We start from the raw sequence: 22,037 nt of genomic DNA on the forward strand, positions 1-22,037 counted from the left end.
TACCAGCTATTGTAGCTAACGTATTATATCACTTAAAATAAAACCTTCTCTCTGGGAAATCTGGTGTTAGTCTCCAGATTTATGCTGGGCTTTTGAGCCGGGTCGTAACAGCAGTTGAGAGTAAAAGCAGCCACAGCCTTTGCAATGCTGTAAACTGTAAAACCAGAGTACCCAGACATGCAGACATGGGGAGAACATGCAGATCTAACTGTATCTAGTTATAAAAAGGGAAATTACCTATAGAGACTTACACTGTAAGCCATGTTTATTGCACGAAAATACCCACATTTTGAGGTTGACAGTTTCAAACGAATGAGGAATCACAGTTTTTGGCACTTTTGTGTCGGTTTTCTTGTGTACATCTAAATAAAAAACTCATGAAAACTCATCTTTTTTCTCTTTTAAAGCAAACGATGCTTTACCTACTTTATTCATTATGTTCTTTGTAGTGCCAGACACGTAGAGAACAGGGTGCACGCCGTAGATCCATAAATTACCTGTCTCCTTCACAAACTTACGCTGTGTTCAAAGAGAACTTTCCTAACAAAGTAGTGTGAAGCAGGGGCCAGCAGACAAGCTCCATTAATGTCGAGGCAGGCCGATGATGACATAGCCACGATGCGACGGCGATAAGGAGGAGCAGGAGAAGAGCAGAGAAATAGAGTGATTAGGTGTGGGGAGTATTCATTTAGGAAGACAAACAGCTTCATTTAAAGTTAGCCAAGCACAGAGGCACCCTCTCCCACTACAAATAGGTTGAAATTTGCATTTTTTTTCCTCTGACGGAGGATCCGAGCCCTCGCTCTCTTGGTCTCGCGTCTCAAGTGATAATAGATTATCTAGGGTCTCGCCTGAAGAGCTACTGTCTTTGATTTGCTTTTGAACACATTTTCTGTCTGCTTCTGCTCAAGTAATTCCTCTCCACTCTTGATCTGCTGCTGATATTGTCACAGCAATACTTATCTGTGGTATATAAGGGCTGTTTTCTGTTTCATTCCTTGACTGCATGCAGAAAGGGAACCGAGTGCAGCGTTTGCAGTCATTTCACGATTATTAAACAGAAGAAATGCCACACTCGCTACCGTTACATTTGATTTCTCCATATCTCTTGCAATCACGATCCAGTGATGGTTTTACAGCTGAGAATGAAATTAAAGTTTTGAGCTTAGCGAACACATCGCGATGATTATCTGCTAAACACTCCCAGCAGTTGTAGATGTCATTTTTCCTGCAGACTGCCAGGAAAGAATCTCGTGCAGAAAACGTTTTAGTCTCCTGTCCTCTTTCACCTGCTGCAACCAGCTGGAATTTTTAGAGATAGAGTCACAAGTAGATGCACTTACAGATCACTTCTACTTTTATTCAGGTACAGTGAGAATATTTAAGCTCTACTGACCCAGTGCATGTGGGTTTGTGGGAATGCAAGCACAGCCTTTTGTGTCTATGCAGATGGGTGGGTGTCTTCATGGTGCACGGGGAGTTGGATTACCGCCATTATCCTAGAAAATCAGCACCTCTACAAGCCTTGAAGGTTTCACTGCACTTCACATTCAATACAGTCATGCATTTGCACGAATTCTAAATATTTAGCACTTGGATACTTGCCTCCTTTGCCCTGCCAGAGGGATTTAGTAGCCTGGGCAACACGGCTCCTCTTTAAGGGTTTTCATGTGAATAAAAAGCCTGGAGATGGGAAATTTTTCATTTGATTTATTTTTAGGTGTACTTGACATTTCTGTTATTCATTTATGGAAATTCTTTTTACTGCCCAGCTTTGGAGCATGTTTTGCAGACAGAATATTCCAGCATGACGTGCACGTTACTCGTGCATTCATTTCTAAATGCAGATGAAAACTGTTTAAAGTTAGTGTTGTAGTGTTTGGTATAGTTACACATTAAATCTGCTCGTTTAGGAAAGAGGCGCCATTAAAGTGTTGTTATTCAAAATCATCAAATTAAACAATCTTATAGTCACAAGTTGTATATTTTTTTTGATACATTTGTCTCTATGATCTAGTAGGAATGAACAAGACTGCACCAAATATTTTATTTTTAACTAAATTTATACAAGTTACTGAATAAATCATTCAAAAAACAGCATTGAATGGACCTTTTATAACCGCAGGGTTTTCGGCGTGTCTTAGTTTGGGCCTCATAATGTTTCAGTATTTCAAACATTTCATTATAAATAGCATGAACTTCACCGAGCCTCTTCTCTTATTAAAATAGTTTCTGCAAATTCCACAACAAATGAAACAGGATCTGTCTCAAGAATTGCTCACTGAATGAAGGATTCAAGAAAATAATAATAAATGTCATTTTTAGGGAAATTATTATCTTTACATATTCTTTATGAAGTTATTAGAGTACTGAGGGACGTCTGAAAAGCAGAAAGCTGCCTTGAAGCCTAAATGACTGACGGACACTGAGCAGCATCAAAGTCTATCCCAACTCTGGACTTTACATCTTGTAGCTAAACATCAGTCACATGAATGTCAGTATGGATGTGGAATAGGCCTTATGTTATGCTCACAGTGCTAGTGGAGGCACCACTTGCTGAAACACAGTAGTTGCAGGATTGGCTGATAAGCGTCCAGAGCAGCGTTTGGCTGAGAGACTGCTCGACAACATGGTTTAAAACAGGAAGATCTTTAATGGCATCAACCTTGTTAATTCTAAGTGTGCTGTGTTTGAAGTTGGCTAATCCTGCTAAACTTATTCTGTAAATGATATGCTGATGTATGCGCATTATGCAAGAATTCTCTGCACGAGGATAAAATGCAAAAGAGAAGAAACCCCACTATTGCACAAACGGATCAATAGTTCCTTATCAGGAGTTTGAAGTTGTAATAACATTTACACTGCCTCTATAAAATTACCCATTTATTGCATTATCTACTATTCCTTGACTTCTATAGATAACCTATTTAAATCCCATGACTTTAGCTTGTGGAATACACTTAAGAGGATTCTGCAGCATCTGAGAAATTCCACTGGGATCCATGTAGAGTAGGAAAGAATTATGGGAGAAGAGCTATAAGACCCACATGAAAGAAAAGAGACGGGATTTCATCTCAGACCAACGAGGGGCAAAGATTTATTTTCAGATTTATCTAAAGAAAAAGAATAATACCTGTCCTGTGATACATATACATGACAGCGTAGATACTCACTAATGCCATACAAGACATCTTACTGAGAGACCAGAAATAAACTCTCCACCACGTAGTCCGAGTTAGCGCAGTTAACGTTGTTTCAGGTCAAGTATTTTGTGAATGCATGTTTGAGGACGCGGCCGCCACCTCATCCACCTAACACATGACCGCGCAGTAATATTTGTCCATATTAAACAAACCAAAAAACTGAATGTCAGTATCTATATCTGTCTGTACAAGTTGATAGTAATTAAGTGTTGCTTCCATATCCACCTGTACAAGCCAGTTCTGGATCATGTATGAATTTAGGGTAAAAGTTATTTATCAGTCCCGACCATGTTGGAGCCTGTAGCTTAAAACACTAAATCAAATGCACCATTAAAACCATACATATACATAATGTTTTGAATGTGATTGGTCATTAGCTCAGTATAAGACACACTTTCTGAGAGAAACAGTTTTCGCTTCAGTGTCATTAAAATGTAAGAACCAAGTGGATATTCACGTTTTACAATATTTAATCTTAAAGCGAGTCAGCTACAAGATGAAAGAATCAGCCAGAAACGATGCTTTTTAATGAAATTACAGTAGCCAACATGGTTCTAGCAACATTGTTCCAACTAGTAGCCCTTTTCTCATTGACTTGCCACAGTAGGAAAAGCACAGGCTGAATTAATGATGTCCCAGTTTCATTACGTGTCCCAGTAAGCTATGACAGTGAACCAGCATGTACCTTCCTAATGAAATGTGGCCGTCATTAATACACCTGTTCGTCCCACGCTGTGACAACTGAAAATGTACACCGGTGGAATAAGACTCCATCGTTTGTGTTCCTCTTTCAAGAATCCAGTTGTTTTTCATATTAATACGAGCAGCGTATTAAAAAATGAACTTTCACCTAATCAGCATTTCGCAGCTGTAACATTTCCTGCTCGGTGTGTGCAGCTTTTTTGCAAAGCCACTGTAAAAACCCAGACTGGGTTTCATTCCAGCATCACTTGACATTTATTGTGCATATATCTCGACTTGCTTTTATCCCCTCTCTGCCCTAAATTGTCTGCAAATATATATTTTTTTAGCTGGAAAAGGTGGAAGGGACCCATTTTCCAATTACAGATCTTGTCTTTAGGTGTTAATTGCTGACTGACCTCTGGAGCTGTTATTGGATGCCATGCAGGTTTTTTAATAACCGCTAATCGCAGTGAAACAGAGAGCCATAATAGAGAAGTGCCAAGGTGCTTTTTAACACAGCATCCTTCAATAAGGTGTAATCTCATCCAAACACAGAAGCCAGCTGAATGCCAAGTCAGAATGCTCTTTTGCAAAACACGAGCCGCTGTGATTCATGCTCTTCCGGTACCCAATCGACACTCCGTTTTCTATTGTTTGGGTTAAATTAGGTCAGCTAAGCAGCGTGGATCTTATTAAGAGTAGTTTTGGTCCGGGGCGTTTGTCGGGGGGGTTTCTTTTGATTTTTTTACATTCCCAGTGAACATGTTTTAACTTGGCAGAATGAAAAAAACACTAAAAGCAGAATTTACTCCAGAGTAAATAATGACTAGCCCGTGTTTTACTGCAGCCACACTGTATTATTGCTCCTTTCACATCTGTCCAGATCATTGCATTTCACATTGTCCACATGCTCAGGAGCATCCAGGCCTACAGAAGTGCACTAAATCTTGCAAAGGGAATTAGCTCCCATGTCTTTCCTTTTCTCATACGTGTATGTTTTCATCTGTTTCCAGGCACTCCTCCAGCCACAGGTACCGGCACTTTGATCATTCACCTGGAAGACTACAATGATAACGCGCCGTACGTCTTACCATCGGTAGCGCGAGTGTGCGAGGACACCTACGATGTGACTGTTGCTGTAGTTGGGGGCTGGGACAAGGACCTCCCACCCAATGCTGCACCCTTTAAAATAGAACTGGGAACACAGCCTGACCTGGACAAAACATGGAATGTTACCCGGGTTAACTGTAAGTATTTCATTTTAAGATGAGATTCGTCCGCCTGTATGCAGGACTAACCTGAACTGTGTCAGGCTAGCCTCTTCTCATGCCCAGAGCATCGAGTAGTGCTGTTCTATCAAAGCCACCAGTCTCTCAGAACTACACGCAGAGTGTCACCAAACAGGTAAAGTTAGGATTTAGTGGGAATTTGCAGTGTGGGACAGGCTTTGCAGAAAACCTGCACTGAGAGATACTGACTTCAAACTATTATATGTGCAAACCGTCGCTCTACTTCAGGTTAAAGGTGTCACACAGATCATGAATGCAATTTCCCGCCATCTGAAAGAGCAAATACAATAAGAAGTCATTGAAGCTAAATTCAGTTTTCCTATTGAAATAACATTAAAACTGCAGTTTAATTGAATTTACCTTGAATTAAATTAAAATGATGGCTTGTTAGCCTTCATTCACAGTGTTTAAAATGACAAAATGCTAATTATCTTTGTGTTTCAGTTGGGATTTATACAGTATTTAGCAAAAGTGAGCAAAATTGGATTAGGTTTAACTATTTAGAATAGAATAGCCTTTATTGTCATTGTACAGAGTACAACAAAATTGGAGTGCCACTCCCTTGGTGCAGGTTTCAATAATAAATATAATGTAAAATATAAAAAGTACAAAAAAACAATCATAAGTACTCAGACAATAGTATGTACAATATATACAGGATAGCAGCATTAATATAATGACAGTATGAGGCATGGAAATATGAGGCAAAAACCAAGTTTGTACAATTCTACCAAGCTTGATGGTCAATGCTTGGTGTGACCGCCGTTATTCTTCAGTACAACAAACTGTTGTAATTTATCGAAGCAGTCTTTGGGAACAGTTCTCTGTGCTTCTAAAAGAACAAGAATCCAGAGCTCTGGATGTTGGATGCCTTTTGTTCTCTGTCAGGATCTGTGGAGGCCAAACCATAACTGATAGAAAAGCACAAAGTGGAGTAGTGTCCACGTATGCTTTTGCTGCTGTGGCAGTATGTTTGGATTTCATGCTGAAATAAACCAGAAACCTTTCAGATGGTATTTGATTGTTGATCAGATGTTTAAATGCAGGACTTATAGATGTAGACAGTAAACGGACTTTTAGGTGCTTACTAACTAGCATTCACACTGCGATGGATCAGAGAGCAACGTAGGGTTAATATATTACCCAAGCATAGTTGCATGCAGACTAGGAAGAGAACCACCAACCTGCTCTGCCTCCTGAGCTACAGCCGCCTCAGTCGCTGTAGCTCCTCTCGTCTGACCTCCGCAAAGATCTGCTGAGGTCTTTTTAAGCAAAAACACTTTCTATGAGATACGTTCGTTCTCTTTTTTTATGCAAAGTTAATCAAAATGCAAATGATCCGCCCAATATGTGGGCCAGGTGGATGAGGGATTAAAAGTACAGTTAAACAAAGAGGTGTACCAGCTCACTACAGATGTACTTGTGATAGTGAAACTGGGCCCATCTCACATTGTTGCATTCAAAAGGTGGCTGTAAATATACATTTTCAATGTCTGGGGTTGATGTTATGAAGTTATCTAATTGTGCTCAGTTAGAGTCTTTTCCTAAATCTACCAAGTGATTTTGTGAGTGTAAAAAAAACCAAAACATGCAACACACTTACAATAAGAAGTGAAGCACACTCCTGACAAAACATCTCCTTTCTCTTCATTCAGACTTTGATTCTTTCAAATAGGACCGTTGTGCATCCTCACCTGCAGTTACGTCTACCAGTGTCAAAGGAGCAATGCTAAATGACACTTTGTGTTCATATATGCCGAGTCTGCAGTATCTAATAGAAGTGCAGTGTTTGAAAGAGAGCGCACAACTCAGATACCATAACTGAGTTTACATAACAAAAACTGGTTCTCCTAATGAAATATTAAGAGTAAAATATGACGATAGGGATTAGTATTTATTTACCTCTTTCCTGGTCTTACGATGCAAAGTCCTTTGACTTGAAACTATACTCACCTCTTTATGTAGCCCTACATCTACAATTATTACCAATCAAGAGTCATTATTATTCTAATATGCATGTCTTTGGACTGTGGGCGGACAGAGCACTGTAGGAAACCCCACTCACACAGTGGGAGAGTCAACATACTCCACACAGCAAGCCCATAGCCACCTCATGACCTTAACAGACTGACAGTCACTTTTCTCTTTTTTTGCATGCTGGTTTCTCTTTCTCAGGAGGTTTAAAGCACTTTCCACTGAGCCCGGGGAATCTAGAAGTTTAAAGGAAAATCTGAGAGAAGTGTTACAGAAAACTGGTACTCTGGAATCAGCTTCATGTCGAAAATGTTTAAGGGTCAATTCATCCAAGTACAATTTGATACCCTGTCACACAGTGTTGATTTGGACTGTCCAGAATAGTGGAGCAGTCATAACTGGAGAGATTCCTACAGATCACATGATAAGGATGAGGAGAAAAACGATGCGCCGAGGAAAGCGGAGAGGAGGCTAGACAGACAACCAAGACATTGAATCAGGGTTGCATGACCGACAGTGCTGTCTGTGTTTGTTTGAGTGACAGACCAGAGCTAAAACCTGCCCAGAGGTATTAGCTGTGACTGACAGCGGAAGAGGGGGGTACAGACACTCCTCAATCAGCACCGCTGGAAGAGACAGATAGGGCCAGCAGAGAAAGAACCCATTCCCAGTGAAAGAGACTGGCGCTGTGCTCATCTCAGCTGCGTCCCTCTGTGTGCTTCTGTTTGTGTGCACGCAGCACCAGGAGAGCTCGTGGCTCTGCCCCGACAGTACATCTCAGTGTAAGAACAGCTGGAAGTTTTTATGTGGAGGGGTCGTGACAATACACGCAGACAAATGCAATTACAATTAAAAGCTCGCAGAGATATTATGGAACATCTTTCTGTATTCCTCACTTTAAATTTCTCTTTTAAAGTGTTCTGATGGAAGTCAGTAAAAGTTGTGCAACTTAACTTCATCATCAAGGCTGTCTACAGTCAGCAAGGATCAAAACGCTAACAGACTAAAATAAGTTTTCTGCTTGAATCCTGCACACGGACAATCTGCAAACCTTGAAGTTCTTTAATGGTCTTTTCGATATTCTTCGGCAAGTTCAGCGCGTGTGGAAAGTGTTGAGGGCTGATGTCAGTATGGATTTGTATGTCTGAAATTATGAACAGTCGCTGCAGCAAGTGCACAGCTGCTGTTATCCCAGGGGGGGGAAACACATATCAGTCAGCCACCACCTGTGCTGCTTAGAGCCACACTTTGGCCCGATCCCTCCCTTTCCCGTCCTTTCCTCGTTCTGCTGCGTAGCATCGTGTGTTAAAACTGTTTATCCTTCTATATGCTTCATAGCTGATAATTAGCTGACACATAAACAAAGTAGGTGGGAAGTGCACGAACTTCCTTCTTTGTACTTTTAAAAAATACTCTCAGAAATAAAGGCTGGAAGGTCTTGGATTCATTTAGGACGTGGGTGGGGGGCAAAAAAAAGGCTGCTGATCTTATGATTGAACAATAATTAATTGTAAAGTGTAAAAGATGGACAAAGCTACGATGTGATGAGTCAACAGACGTAGACCAAAAAAAGGATGTCTTGTTTTTTGTTTTTGTCAGTGATTTGTCAAAAAATAAATTCAGATTCTTTTTTCTCTAATGAGAAATATAACTGACAAGATGAACGTCACATTGTATCCAGAGATTTAAAACGATCACCTGAACGAATAAACTCATCAAGAAAGTGCTGCTGAGGTCAGCCAAAGTTTTCTTATAGAATTTAATTTGACTTGATTTCTTTTTCCAACCACAAGAGAAGAAACAGAATGCAGATTTATGGCACCTGGATGCCGGCTTTGCTTTTCAGACCTAGAAGTGATGTCCACACTAGACACAAAATAATCTCTAAGAGATACGAGTTAATAAAGTTTCCACTGGGAACTGCAGCGGCGTGTCAGCTGTGGTGATAAAGACAGAGCTCAGCATTAGAACATTTCAGTCCTCTGTTTTATATTTACCTGCTTTTTCTCAGAGTTGATGGAAATGACTCATAAGAATGTAGGACAAGGGCACATGCTCACCTACCTCCAGGATCTATGATGTGGGCTTACAGCATTATTATTTTGAAGAGGATAACCTAAAGCATGGACAAGAGCTGCAGTCATGCACATGAACAAATGCAATTGATCAAATTCATACAAAACCAACCCAGAATCTCAAAGTGAATCCCCAAACACTGCTGTCCCAAGAGACACTTTAAGATGACTGTTAGACTCGGGGTTTTTTGGGCTCCATAGTCCACAACAACAACTTCACTACTGCCCTAATTGGAAGCATTCAATGCCCTAAAAACTAGATAAAAGATGAACGAGACTTCAGAGCTCTAAAGAAAAGCAACATAATAATAATAATTCTTCCTCCTCACACTGCTGTGGCACTCACAGTCCCCAAACCACAACCAAAATGAGTACTTGTGAGAGATTTGAATGTTGCACCACTATAACTACCATTGTTCAGTCAAGGAAATAAACATCTTCTGGCTTAGTTCATAAAACTGTGTTCAGTTTTACATAATGTCACAATCAGCTGTGTGTCAGGACTCGAACACGAAAAGGTGAAGTCAAAGCGGCCGCTTTATTGGCTGGAAAACTAACATCAAATACAAAACTAAACTGGGAACAAGAAACTCTAGAAAACAAACCAGGAACTGAGAACTAGAAGTTGGAACACGGAGGGGAAACAGCATAGTGAGGGTGCGACGCGACAAAGGGCAGCGGAGAACACAGCGCTTAAATACACAAGAATGGGAAACACAGCTGGGACTAATCTAACATAATGAGATGAGAGGAAAGCAAAACACTGATCACAGGACGTGAGACTACCAAAGTAAAACAGGAAACACAAGACAAGCACGGAGATGCAGACTTGACCAGGAGGCACGGCTGACAGGGAACCCACAGGAGAAGCACGAGCACAAAGGCTGTGTCCCAGTTCAGGGTCTGCAGCCTCAACGGTCCTCAAGCGCCGCGTACTCAAAGACCGCTAAGGCCGGAAGTGCGAGGCTTGTGAAATGGGACGGTCTAGCCTCCGTCGCGCTGCCCAGGTTGCCTAGCAACCATGATACTAACAGCTGGAAACGTGTCATACAGCTGTGTTTGACAGAGATGAAGGAGAAAATCTTTTGTTCGTTTGTTTGTTGCTACATGAGCTTTGATCATTCTCTGTAAGATTAAGCTCAGCTATTGGACGGCGTGTATTTAAAGTAAAGGCTTTAAAACCAAGTTAGTACAAACGTCACTAATGTCACATGACTTTGGCCAACAGTCATGTTTTAATGTTCTTCGTTATTAAACATTTGCACATAAATAAGTGACATAATATTCAGTACTTAAAGTTTACTCTTCGGGCGCCCCTCATCCGCCGTTTCTTTTTCTGCAAAATTATCCACACCCATCGCTGCGCTATGCATTCTGGGATATGTTGGGCCACGAAGTCTACACCGCCACGTCCTTAAAATTCAGGGAAATGAAGGACGCATTTGAGGGCCGCATTTCGAGCAGCCTTCGAATTGGGACAGCCTTCGTCGCGTCGCTGTGACGTAATCGGCCTTAAAATGCGGCCTTTAAGGCTGCAGAGCCTGAGTTGGGATACAGCCAGAGAGTTTGAGACAAGAAAGGTGTAGCACAGGAGAGGCAAAGAAACTCAAACACAACCAGACACTAACAGAAACAAACAATATTAATAAGCAAAAGCCAAACACTGAGTCACAGGACTCGTGACAGGTCATTTATTACCAGGAAGGTTTCCTGTAATTTTTCACCAATCTGAGTAGAGGGAGCAACAAGTCCTGCTGTGTCTGTACAGAGGAAGACCTCGAGGTGTTTACAGCCACCCGAATGTTCACATAGTCATTCATGTACAAATCAGAGTGTGACGAAACATATCGATCTGCGGGGGGTTTGTGTGAAGAATGACCTCAGTATTTCTGACGTTTATTGCCTTATAACGTTATTTTGAGCACTGAGTTAAATGACAGATTTTCTAAGTAAACACAATTTGCCTGTTTTAGAGCTCTCAGCTCTGGCAGACAGGTGAAATGTGTTGGCATGCATATTGTGACACATTTCAGCATGAAGTGCACCAGTTTCAGTATGTTCTGTCGTGTCTCTGGAGAAATTTTAAAGTATGATGCAACAAAATGTAATGAATCTGATGCAACTTAACTGGTGGCAATTTCCATGGCTTCAGTTGTCAGGAATGCCTTTGCACCTGCTTACTTTGTGTTTGTTGCACACACACATGTTTAGTTGTGCTTTGCAAAGGAGCTCACTGTTTATGTAGAGAAGATGGACGTAACTTTGAGCCCCGTCCAATGTTTTCTTTGTCTTCCGCAGCGACGCACTCACAAATCAGGCTTCTGCGCAGTCTGAAGAAAGACAACTACCAACTCCCGCTGCTCATCACGGACTCAGGGGTACCCCCTTTGTCCAATAATACAGAGGTCAAGGTTCAGGTTTGCATCTGTAATAAGAACCGGATGCACTGCAGCTCGGCCCACTCCCATCGTGCCAGGTTTCTTGTGCCGCTCGCACCACTCCTGCTCACCTTACTCTGTAAGTACATCGCAACCAACTCCCACAACAACAGAAAACTCTGGTTTTTTGTGTGTTTTTTATTTTCTCCTCAGTTCAAAAGTGAATTCCTGCCGATTCCAGTACAGACTCGGGTACAAAATCAATGCAGACAAACATGGAGCATCATTTTATTTAGGATCAAAGCAGTTTTTGCACTTATGTTCACGTGTAAAGAAAAAGGATTTGAATTCTTTGCCTGGGAAGAATACATCATTTAATTCAAGATGCACAAGTGTGTCTTGTACATTTTATGTTTCTATATTTCCTGCCTACAAGCCTAAGGCGCTCCCAAGGAAGTCAAACTTGAATTTACTCTAAATATCTCATTTAAGCCAAGTGATGGTATGAATAATTCAGCCTTCTCCATTTACAGCACGTTTGTAATGGAGGACATCCAACAGCTAGTTTGGTGAGAAGAAAACTCATTTGCATCTTTAAGGCCCCAGATCCCGTTCTCGCTCTGTCTGGGCTTGTTCTCTGTAGTTTATAGGCGAGCTCGCTGTATGCCGGCGGCTGTCTACAGCAGGAGGGATGGTGACGGAGTAAAGCGAGAGAAGGAGATGATGAGGAATGAGAGGGTAAAAAAAAATAATGTGATGGATGGGAGGAACAGAGAAGGAATTTCATTTCAGCGCTGAAAGATGGGTAGCTGTAATTATTCCATCTTTGTTCTGCTAATTTGTGTTTGACTGTAAAATGTTTTACTTCTGATCGTGCGACAAATCACAGCCATCCGTCCCTTTGTCCTCCCAGCTCTCTTCCCTGTCTTCTTCTACTGATCTTAACATCTTTCCTCCCTTTTTCTCATCTCCTGTCAGTCCTGTCAAACTCTCTTCCTTCAGCCTCCTCTGCCACAGTTTTTTTGTACCACTTGTCTTGTGCTTCTCTGTTTAGCTGCATTTCCCCCATAATCCTTTGCTTGTGGGCAGCATCTCTGCTGTTCTTTTTCTAGCTTCTAGTATGACTCAGCGATCTTCCTATGGCTATAGATCAATCTGTCTATGGATGCATATCTTTTCTCTGAATGCTCACTCCTAACAGATAACTGTTACGTGTTACAGAAAGCATTGTTTGAAGTGGCGCCTGCGCCCACTCTTCATCTTCTTCTGATTCAGCTACGTGCACTCAGTTACCTGCAACTTCTTCAACTCGTGATTCACAGGACACACAGTATTAAATTAAAATGACGGCGTGTAGCAAGCAGCGGCATAAGCACACCGCACGACAGCGTTGATAGGCCATTAGTCGCGGTTTCGCTGCGACACACTAATCACAAGCTGATGCTGCATCAGCGTTCAAGGACAAACAGCCACCTCTTGGAAAGTTTTATGGCAGTGATCCTGAGACTATCCCAGCTGGAGCAGTCAGGTAGCTTTTCACAGACTCCTTTTCAGACGCAGCTTCCTATACGGGGTTTCCATGGTAGCGCAAACATGTGTCTGAACTCGAAAGCCTTCTAATTGGTTGACATGCCAAAGATGATGTTAAGAGAGTCTTTGCCACAGATGTCCTTTTTGCACTGAACGACAGTAGCCTTCATTACTCTACTGTAACTAGTGCAGTGATAGACAGTGGCATTCATTAACCAAATAGCTTCTCCAGAACACGGATTCTTGGATGCTTGTTCCGGAGGCTGTGCACATCCGTTCGTTTGGCCCGGAGTACGTTTGTGTAGTCAGAACGCACGTTGCAGACGGTGGAGTTACCCCGAAGCTGGAGGTTGAAGATTACAGACAGAGAGGAAACAAGAAAAGTGTGTGTGTGTGTGTGTCTGTATCTCTACTGGGAATCTGAGACAGTATTACAGCTCAGCAGCAGAGGTTCACCAATTCAGACACAGAACATCTCCACAGACACACACACACTGCGGGAGCTCAGAGAGATGACTTCTGCTCAAGCTCATCACACAGACCTGTGCTGGGGGACAGATAGAGGGGGCTGATCGCTGCAGTGTGTAGTCAGATAGTCTGACAGAGAGGCAGAGAGTATCCTGTTCCAATTCCCTTATCTCCAAACTGAACTCTGACCCTGAAAGAGAGAGATGAGGGGAAGAAAAATGAAAAGAGCCAGAGGGGGAAGGATGGGGAAAGGAGAAGAAAGCAGTGTGCAGATTAAACTCTTTGTTTTTTGCTCGCTGGGCTACAGGCATGCAGAATGCATGGCCAGCACAACAGCTATCTTAATTCTTCTTTCCTTGTATCTGTAGCTCTCCTCACTCATCCTCCTTCTCTCTTAATCCCCAACCATGTCTACTAAATATTTAATCTTTAAAATAATTGGCATCCACAAATCATTTCTTCAGGTAAAGCACGTGCGGTTATGTCAGTGAACATAACAGGGAAGTGTCTATATTAAATATGTCTGCAATCTGTTTACTGCCTGGAAAATGTTTATGCTGGGGGAATTGGCAGACATGTTTCTTTTTTTTTACTCCATTATCTTCATTTGCGGACTTTATTTATGGCTATGTTTAGAAAGACGGAAGTCTTCGTTAAACATTGAAAAGGCAAGCCGAGGCAGGAGACACAGAATAATTAAAATGCTTCCCTTAACTGGGCATTCTTGATTTTCAAGCTAGTGTTTTCTGTAGAGCGGCCCAATCAGATGTCGCCATTATGTCAAAGCCTCTTGCACACACACAAGTTGTCCTTCAGCGCTACGATACACCATCTTCTACCTTTCCAGCCTCCTAATGTCTCTATAAAACAAGATTTTTGTCTTCCTGTTTCCGAGGCATAAAGAAGGACTGCTAAAGGACACCTTGTGCTCATCATCTATTTAATTTTTTAAGACTCTATATTTGTCAAAATAATAAATATGTGAGACCGTCTCCTCAGCATGTGTCGAGGAGACTATTATTAGACTTTTATTAAAGGCTTATAGTCGTGTTTTAAGGCTGAGTAACCTCTAACAGCCATGCCAACACAGAAAATGAACATTGGTGTCTCCACCTTTAGATGGAACTCATTAAATTTGTTAGGAAGCTTCTAGGAAATGCAGCTTCCTAACAAATGTTTAACTATGTAAACTATGGTTAAGAGCAGTGTACCTGTGTGCTATCTTTACTGCATCCAATGGAAACACAGAAATGCAATGCAAATAACTAGCAGGCAGCAGAAAACTTGTTTATTCCTGTGGTGAGGAGTCAACTTTCCATGTCACACTAATCAGGTTATTGCAAAAATATGCGCAGATGTCATTCTGCACAGTGAAGCTCAAATATAATGAAATTATGAAAATAAAAAATAAATGTATAAGACATATACTAATAAATGTGTCAGAAGAAGCAGCAGAAGGAGAAAAAGAGAGAAGCAAGAAGTTGTGTTTGGACTGAGGGTAATTTATCAATCTGGTGTTTGAGTGGAGCTCAAGGAGAAAAAGGAGAAAATGACTGTGATCTTCACCAGTGCTTCAGTTCAGTTTTCTCTGTAAAGCATTCAGTAGGTAGAAACAGTATCAATGGAGAAGACGGAGAAAAGAAAACTGCATCATCTGACCGCCTCTATGGCAGATTTCCCTTTGTGCTTTACATTAACTGGACCAAAAGAGTTGTGAAGCATGTACTTAATATAGCACAGAACTGGACTCCAGTCTCACCTTATCCCACCTGCATCCATCCATCCCCTCCACCATGTCCTAGCTTGCTTTCCGCATCAGCTCTCAGCCAAATAATGCATCACTGGGCTTGGTTTTCACACCAATACATAATATATGTAACCCCGCTGGACGAATACAGAGTACAAGTGTGTGTCTGTATTTGCAGTGTGCCAACATATACTGTGTCTTCTAATGCTCCACAACCCTTTGTTTGCACTTGCAGGATTGGTAGATAAATCCCAGGGCTTTGCGGGGGCCTACTTCCACTCCCTCCCACTGTAAAGCTTTCTTTGTAGTTCCCTGTGCCACAGACTCGCACAAAAATCACTTCGTATACACAAATTCACAAAGATTACCATGAAAGTAGGACACAATTACAGTATTATTCTATAGTCCTGTAGGAGAGAATACATGCAGATATATTATGGCAAACGCACGTACAAATGCACGTTTAGATGGAGGGTGCTAAATCTCTATTCTTCAAAAGACAGAGAATTTCCTAAACGGGCACACGAAGTGATGTCAGTCAGGTTTTTTCCCCACAGGCTACAGATGCACTCAAAAACTAAAGTGACTCATAAGCACGAGTCCTAATTTTAGAATTACAAGGAGTATTTCTTTGCTTAATACAACTCACAGGTGGAATACTGTTATAGATGACCACACTGCCCCCTATCAGTCTATATGTGAACTTGCGTGCCCTGCACAGAACATGCAGTATCTCCCTGCAGCAGCCTCACTGTTGCAAAAAAAAGTTCAAAGTTGATGATGTGAGGCTGGAAGCAGTAAGTTGGCCAATATGGACAGTGTATAAATCAAGTGTATTTTAGTGGTGGTAATGTGGACTTTGCTGGATTTTGAAGATTGATATGTTGTGGCCCAGAGTGACTTACTTTGCTTATTTGGCTTATGTGAAATGATTTGATAAAATGAAAACTAGTGGAAGGAGCGCCAAAGTTCTTTTTTTGCTTTCTCAATCCCGCATTTCATCGTACCTGCTCTGAGTCAACCTAGGAAGGTCTTCCAGCTCAAACTGCATGCTAAACTCTTTTCCTCCCAGGATTACAAGCTTCAGCTGCATTAATGCACTGCAGAGAACTGCAGATTTTCTCTGTGTTTCTCTGTGTTTTCAGCAAGTGTAATGATGTAATTCCAAGGGTATAGGCGAGAGAGAGAGACAGTGAGAGGGTGGAGTAAAAACAAGGCATTTATCATTAAACACAACAAACAACTCCCAGCCCAGATGCCACTAATTTACCTCCATCCTTCTGGGGTTTTAGACCACACTATTCCTCCTTTCTGATCCCTCGCTTTGCTCTGACAGCCACTTTTCGTCTTCCTTCTCTAGCTCTGCACTAATCCCCTCCCAGCTACTGAGACAGGATGTTTAGGGGCTTATTTACTCTTGTATAAATATGACTTTTTCATAGCTTTCCTTAAAGAGGCCACACACCAGAAAGATGCGTATGGCTGAAGGGTCGTCTCTTCCTTCACTGAATCACGCTGTGAAGATCTTTGAACATGAAACGATGCATTAGTGCCCTGCTTCTTAAGACAACAGGCTTGAACCACTTGAGCTCTGACTGTACTGTAATGAGTGCTCTGATACCATCAGAGTGTATTCATATATAATGACAAGTAACTTATACTACTAGAAAACAGAGTAACATGGAAACTGTACATGTTGACATTTTTGGGACACCAAAAACGTTGCTGTATTTGCTTTAAAGATGTTTGAATAATTTCTTGATCATTAGCAAGTCATGCTTAAAGGCTTCATTAATAGTTAATGATTATGAATTTGTTGCATCAGGCAGCCCTCATGTATTATGAATGATTTATTGCTACATTTGTACATCTGCTAAACGGCAGGGACACGTAGGAGCTTCTCAGTCCCCAAACTGGAAGCAAAAGTCAAGAAAAATGTATAACACAGACAAGGTAATGCAGATTTTAACACCAGCTGCTTGATTTCCACAGCCGGGCAAAGTTCTGTATTAATACCAGCCCCTGAAAAGAGTTCTTACAGCTTACTTTCATTACAGGTTAATAATAATTACGGTAGTGTCACATTTAGATTCCAGGACTTTAGTACTGTGCACAGTTTTATTCACACTTTACATAGAATCAAACTATTATTGCAAGCAGATACTGTTGAACTACTGAGTCTTGCCTACAGGCTTTAACATTTGGATAAATCGGTGCAAACGCTTAAAACAGAACTTTTAATCTGCTTAATCTTTTTCAACAACACGACCCAGCTGACTGTTATTAATTTTAGCAATAAGGAGGCAAAGAGACAGCTCCCTGTTTGCATCAGGGGAGCTGACATGGAGCAGGTGATGAGCGTTTTTCTTGGGAACCAATTTCACAAAATTCTCGTACTCGAGGCACATGTCCATCTTGGTAAATAAAACTCAGAAACAGCTCTATTGCTTATCTTTGATGTGTGCTGGGTTGCCTTCTGGTAGTACACTCTCCTCAGTTCCCACTACGATATTCCGGTTGCATTTGTAGATCCGTGTGGTATGGATCAGTCAATCACTGTGTCATTCACTCCTGGCATACAGCTTGATATCTTAGAGGAGATGCCTAATGGTTGCTCCGTTCCATAGTGGGTGTGTGTAGCCAGCCTTGTTAATGATCTGGCTGAGGGGGATCAGGCCTATGTAGTAACTTGACTTGTGCAATCAGCTTGAATCGGGCTTTTCCAGCCACATCCTGACGAAGACTTTTATGGTTCTGTTAATCTTTTATATTTTTAGGTTGCTCAGTCTGGTCTTCCAGTCTTTAGTTATTGCTCTACCAGGAGATGGTGTTTGTCTTGTTTGCTCGTGTATTGTTCGTCTTAGCCACTATGATGCCTGACAGGAGCTTCCATGTTGTATTGAGGCAGGTTGTTGGATCCTCGGGAATCAGGACACCAAGCATTGTTGTTATGTGAGCATTATTCTCTCATATGCTTTTCCACTATTGATGTGTCTTCAGCCTTGGTGGGGTAGTTCTAATAATGTTTTCCTCCCACTCCACCCAAGTAAACCTTGATGGTTGAGTGGAGAACATCTTTTTTATACTCCTGGCTCTTCAAGCAGCTATACAAGGCTACCAGTCTTTGTTTTGCAGTTCCTAAGACCTCAGGTTTCGGCAGCTTGTTGTACTTTTTGGCATTCCTTTCTTTATCACTTCTTTCCACAGTTTTGATAGTTGGCAAACCTCCCTCTGTACTGCCTTGATCTTGACCTCTAGTCTTCTTCTCCATGGAGGGTTCTGCTCCTTTTGGCTGTTCATCTTATAGCATCTGAAGGATCACTGCTACCATTGTGTAGATCGTCTGGTTAGTTTTAATAATGGTTGCAGTAGGCATTGTCCATAATGCTGCCCTCACATCTTCTAGTAGTCTTTCAGGCGAGTACTTCATAGTCATAGAGTGACCAGGTTTCCAGCTTATCCATGGTTTATAAATATTCCCCCCTCGCACTGGGAGTGGTTTTTAATCCTTCAAGCTCGGGTCCTCTACCAGAGGCCTGGGAGGGTGAGGGTCCTGAGCAGTATCTTTGCTGTTCCCAGGACTGCGCTCTTCTGGACAGAGATCTCGGATGTTGTTCCCGGGATTTGCTGGAGCTTGGGTGTCACTGGATCGAATGCTCCGATTACCACTGGGACCACTGTTACCTTCACCCTCCACTTCTTCTCGAGTTCTTCTCTGAGTCTTTGGTATTTCTCAAGATTCTCATGTTCCTCCTCCCTGATGTTGCTGTCACTCTGTATAACATCTGTCATTATGACCACCTCCCTCTGCTTGTCCACCACTGCTATGTCTGGTTAGTTTGGCATCACCAGTTTGTCTGTCTGTATCTGGAACTCCGAAAGGATCTTGGCTCAGTCACTCTTGACCACCCTCGGGGGGCATCACATTTTGACCTCGAGACTTCCGATGTATCTGCATAGTATGTTAGCCTCGGTCATGGCGCTCCATGTATGGCCTGCCTGCTAGCATCTTGCACTCTGCTGTCTCAGTGCTGGATTGTCTCAGGGGCATCTTTACACAGCCTGCACCTGGGGTCTTGCCTTGTAGACCCCAGCCTCTATGGATCGTGTACTTAGTTCCTGTGTTGCCATGATTAGTGCCTCTGTGCTGTCTTTCAGTCCAGCTTTGTCCAGCCACTGGTAGGATTTCTGGATGTCAGCAACTTTTTCTATCTCTGGTCTCTGCATGCACGGTTTCCACCTTGAAGCGTGGAGGAGGTGTGATGATGTGGCGGGGCTTTGCTGGTGACACTGTTGGGGATTTATTCAAAATGGAAGACAGACTGAACCAGCATGGCTACCACAGCATCCTGCAGCGACATGCCATCCCGTCTGGTCTGGGTTTAGTTGGACCATCATTTATTTTCAACAGTACAATGACTCCAAACACTATTTGACTAAGAAGGAGAGAGATGCAGTGATGTGTCAAATGGCCTGGCCTCCACAGTCACCTGAACCCAGTGGAGATGGTTTGGGATGAGATGGAGCGCAGAGTGAAGGCAAAGGGCCAACAAGTGCTCAGCATCTCTGTGAACTCCTTCAGGACTGTTGGAAACCATTTCAGGTGACGACCTCATGAAGCTCACGGAGAGAAGGCCAAGAGTGAGCAAAGCAGGAATCAAAGCAAAGGGCTGTTAGGAAGGATCTTAAATATAAAACATGTTCTGAGTCATTCCAACTTTTTTTGTTTACTACATAATTCCAGTGTGTTCATTCATAGTTTTGATGCCTTCAGTCAGAATCTATCAAGCATCTGAAGGATAACAGCTACCTTCAGGTTTAAGGTGTGGTTGAGCCAAACCTTAAACCTCCTTCTAAATGAAAATAGAGAAAACCCATTAATGATAAGGTGTGTCCAAACGTCTGACTGATACACCCACACACACACGCACACACACACGCACGAAGAGCGCAGTAAGGCTTATTAACACAGTTTCTTTATAATGCTTCTTACTCCTTGCTGCTGCAGTGCCTCTGTGTTCAGCTTGTAACCATGACACACCTGAGTTAATTTAGTGTCACCTTCGTCTCCTTTCAGCAATTAGACAGGCCTGGGAATCTGTTGCTGCTCCCTCCAGTGTCCTGATTGTTCCTCGCCTCCTGCAGCTTGTTAAATTTGTACTTTACACATTAAGCTCTTGCTTTTACCCACAGAGACTTACCATAAGTGAAAATGGCAACGTGAACATCTGTGATGTGCTGTGATATTTAAATAGATCATTCTTGGTAAAAGGTATTTCTTTTTTCTATTACTGTAAGATGAAACCTGATTCACTTTATGGCAGCGGTTGGAGAAATGAAAGGGAAACTAAAGAATATGAATGTAAACATAAATAAATGGGGAAGTGAAAAGTACTGTTATATCACTTATACTCTTAACACTGTCTTCTATTTACAGCACATCTATATGTACATCCCTGTTTGACACTTCACAGTAAACAATGTGAATAAAGAAATTTAATGTAACGTAAATATAACATATAACATAAAGAACTTGCTCATAGGAGGTCATGTGATCGTTGGGCCTTTCTCTGTTTTCTTTCTATTATTGTTTGGTCTTTACCTTACAATATAAAGCGCCTTGAGGCGACTGTTGTTGGGATTTGGTGCTGTATAAATAAAACTGAATTTAGTTGAATGTCACGGCTTGCATCTACTTGTCTTTGTTAGACAAAGAACAACGCTGTCAGACTCTCATTAGGCTTGCAAACCTAGCATTTGAGTTTCGAGTACCTTCAAGTACTAAATAAATAAATGGCTTTTATATTCAGCTAACTCAGAACTCCATCTTTTTCATTTTACAGTGTTAGGGACAATTATAGCTCACTTTCCTCAAGATAGCTTCATAATGTCACAAAGAGACAGAAAGAGAGGTAAAGATAAGGGAGTGCTTACACAGAGAAATGACTGAAAGGCATGCTGGCATGTCAAATGCATTGTTTTTTTTTGACTGATACTGACTGCCAACTTATTATACAAAGCACACAAGAGCTGTGACCGTAACTCATGCACCCACTCATGTGCTGACAATGGAAATCCATAAAGAATAATGCAACAGTAAACGCTTTAGAAAGAAAAACTAGCTATGACAAATTGCCACCTACAAATTTGTTGTTTTATACACATTTTGTTGCATGCATTTTGCTAGATTAGCAGTAAAATGCAAGGTTTACAGGTAAGCCTGTTAAGTAAGGAAAGTGCTGTATAATGAGCTGTTATTAAAAAACATAGCATAAGCTTCAAAAGGTAAGAGCACTACACGTGTTACGTTAAAGCTATTAAAATACAAAGTATCAGACAGAAAATATCAGACGGCTGTGTGTGCTGGAACCAGGTTCTCCTTCATTCTGCAGACTGCATTTTAAGGTTTTAGAAGATTTAACCGAACATGGGACAAAAAATGATACAATTTCTTATGATCCGATCAATTAAGTAATAAAAACAGTGAGAAAGTCTATTTTGAAGACCTACAGTAAGGTGCAGTGATGTGAGATTCCTCTGGTGGAAGGAGCTTAGGAAAGACAGGAGCGCTGTCGATGTTTTTGTTTCATTTGTATACAATATACAGTATCCGGTCGTTAAGTCTGACGTCACTAGCCGTGTCTGGGCCTAAACTCCGCTGCAGGTCCATATATCAAACGATCACTATG

At 41.7% G+C, this 22,037-nt stretch overlaps 1 protein-coding gene across 2 annotated transcripts in view; it reads left to right on the top strand.

Annotated features, from left to right (window-relative positions):
• The window catches only part of cdh13 (cadherin 13, H-cadherin (heart)), a 382,609-nt gene that overhangs the window by 357,042 nt on the left and 3,530 nt on the right, over positions 1 to 22,037 (top strand). Inside the window, exons 13-15 of one of the 2 annotated variants that reach the window (XM_005734745.2) lie at positions 4,901 to 5,134; positions 11,524 to 11,742; positions 12,137 to 12,172. In XM_005734745.2, coding sequence (XP_005734802.1) covers positions 4,901 to 5,134; positions 11,524 to 11,742; positions 12,137 to 12,147 — 464 coding nt within the window. In that variant the 3' untranslated portion in view covers positions 12,148 to 12,172. The remainder of the gene's footprint in view (positions 1 to 4,900; positions 5,135 to 11,523; positions 11,743 to 12,136; positions 12,173 to 22,037) is intronic. The other variant, XM_005734746.2, reaches the window with a different exon arrangement.

This window comes from Pundamilia nyererei, unplaced genomic scaffold (genome assembly GCF_000239375.1).
Source record: "Pundamilia nyererei isolate P.nyererei 1_Seehausen unplaced genomic scaffold, PunNye1.0 scaffold00060, whole genome shotgun sequence".
Classification (NCBI taxonomy): domain Eukaryota; kingdom Metazoa; phylum Chordata; class Actinopteri; order Cichliformes; family Cichlidae; genus Pundamilia; species Pundamilia nyererei.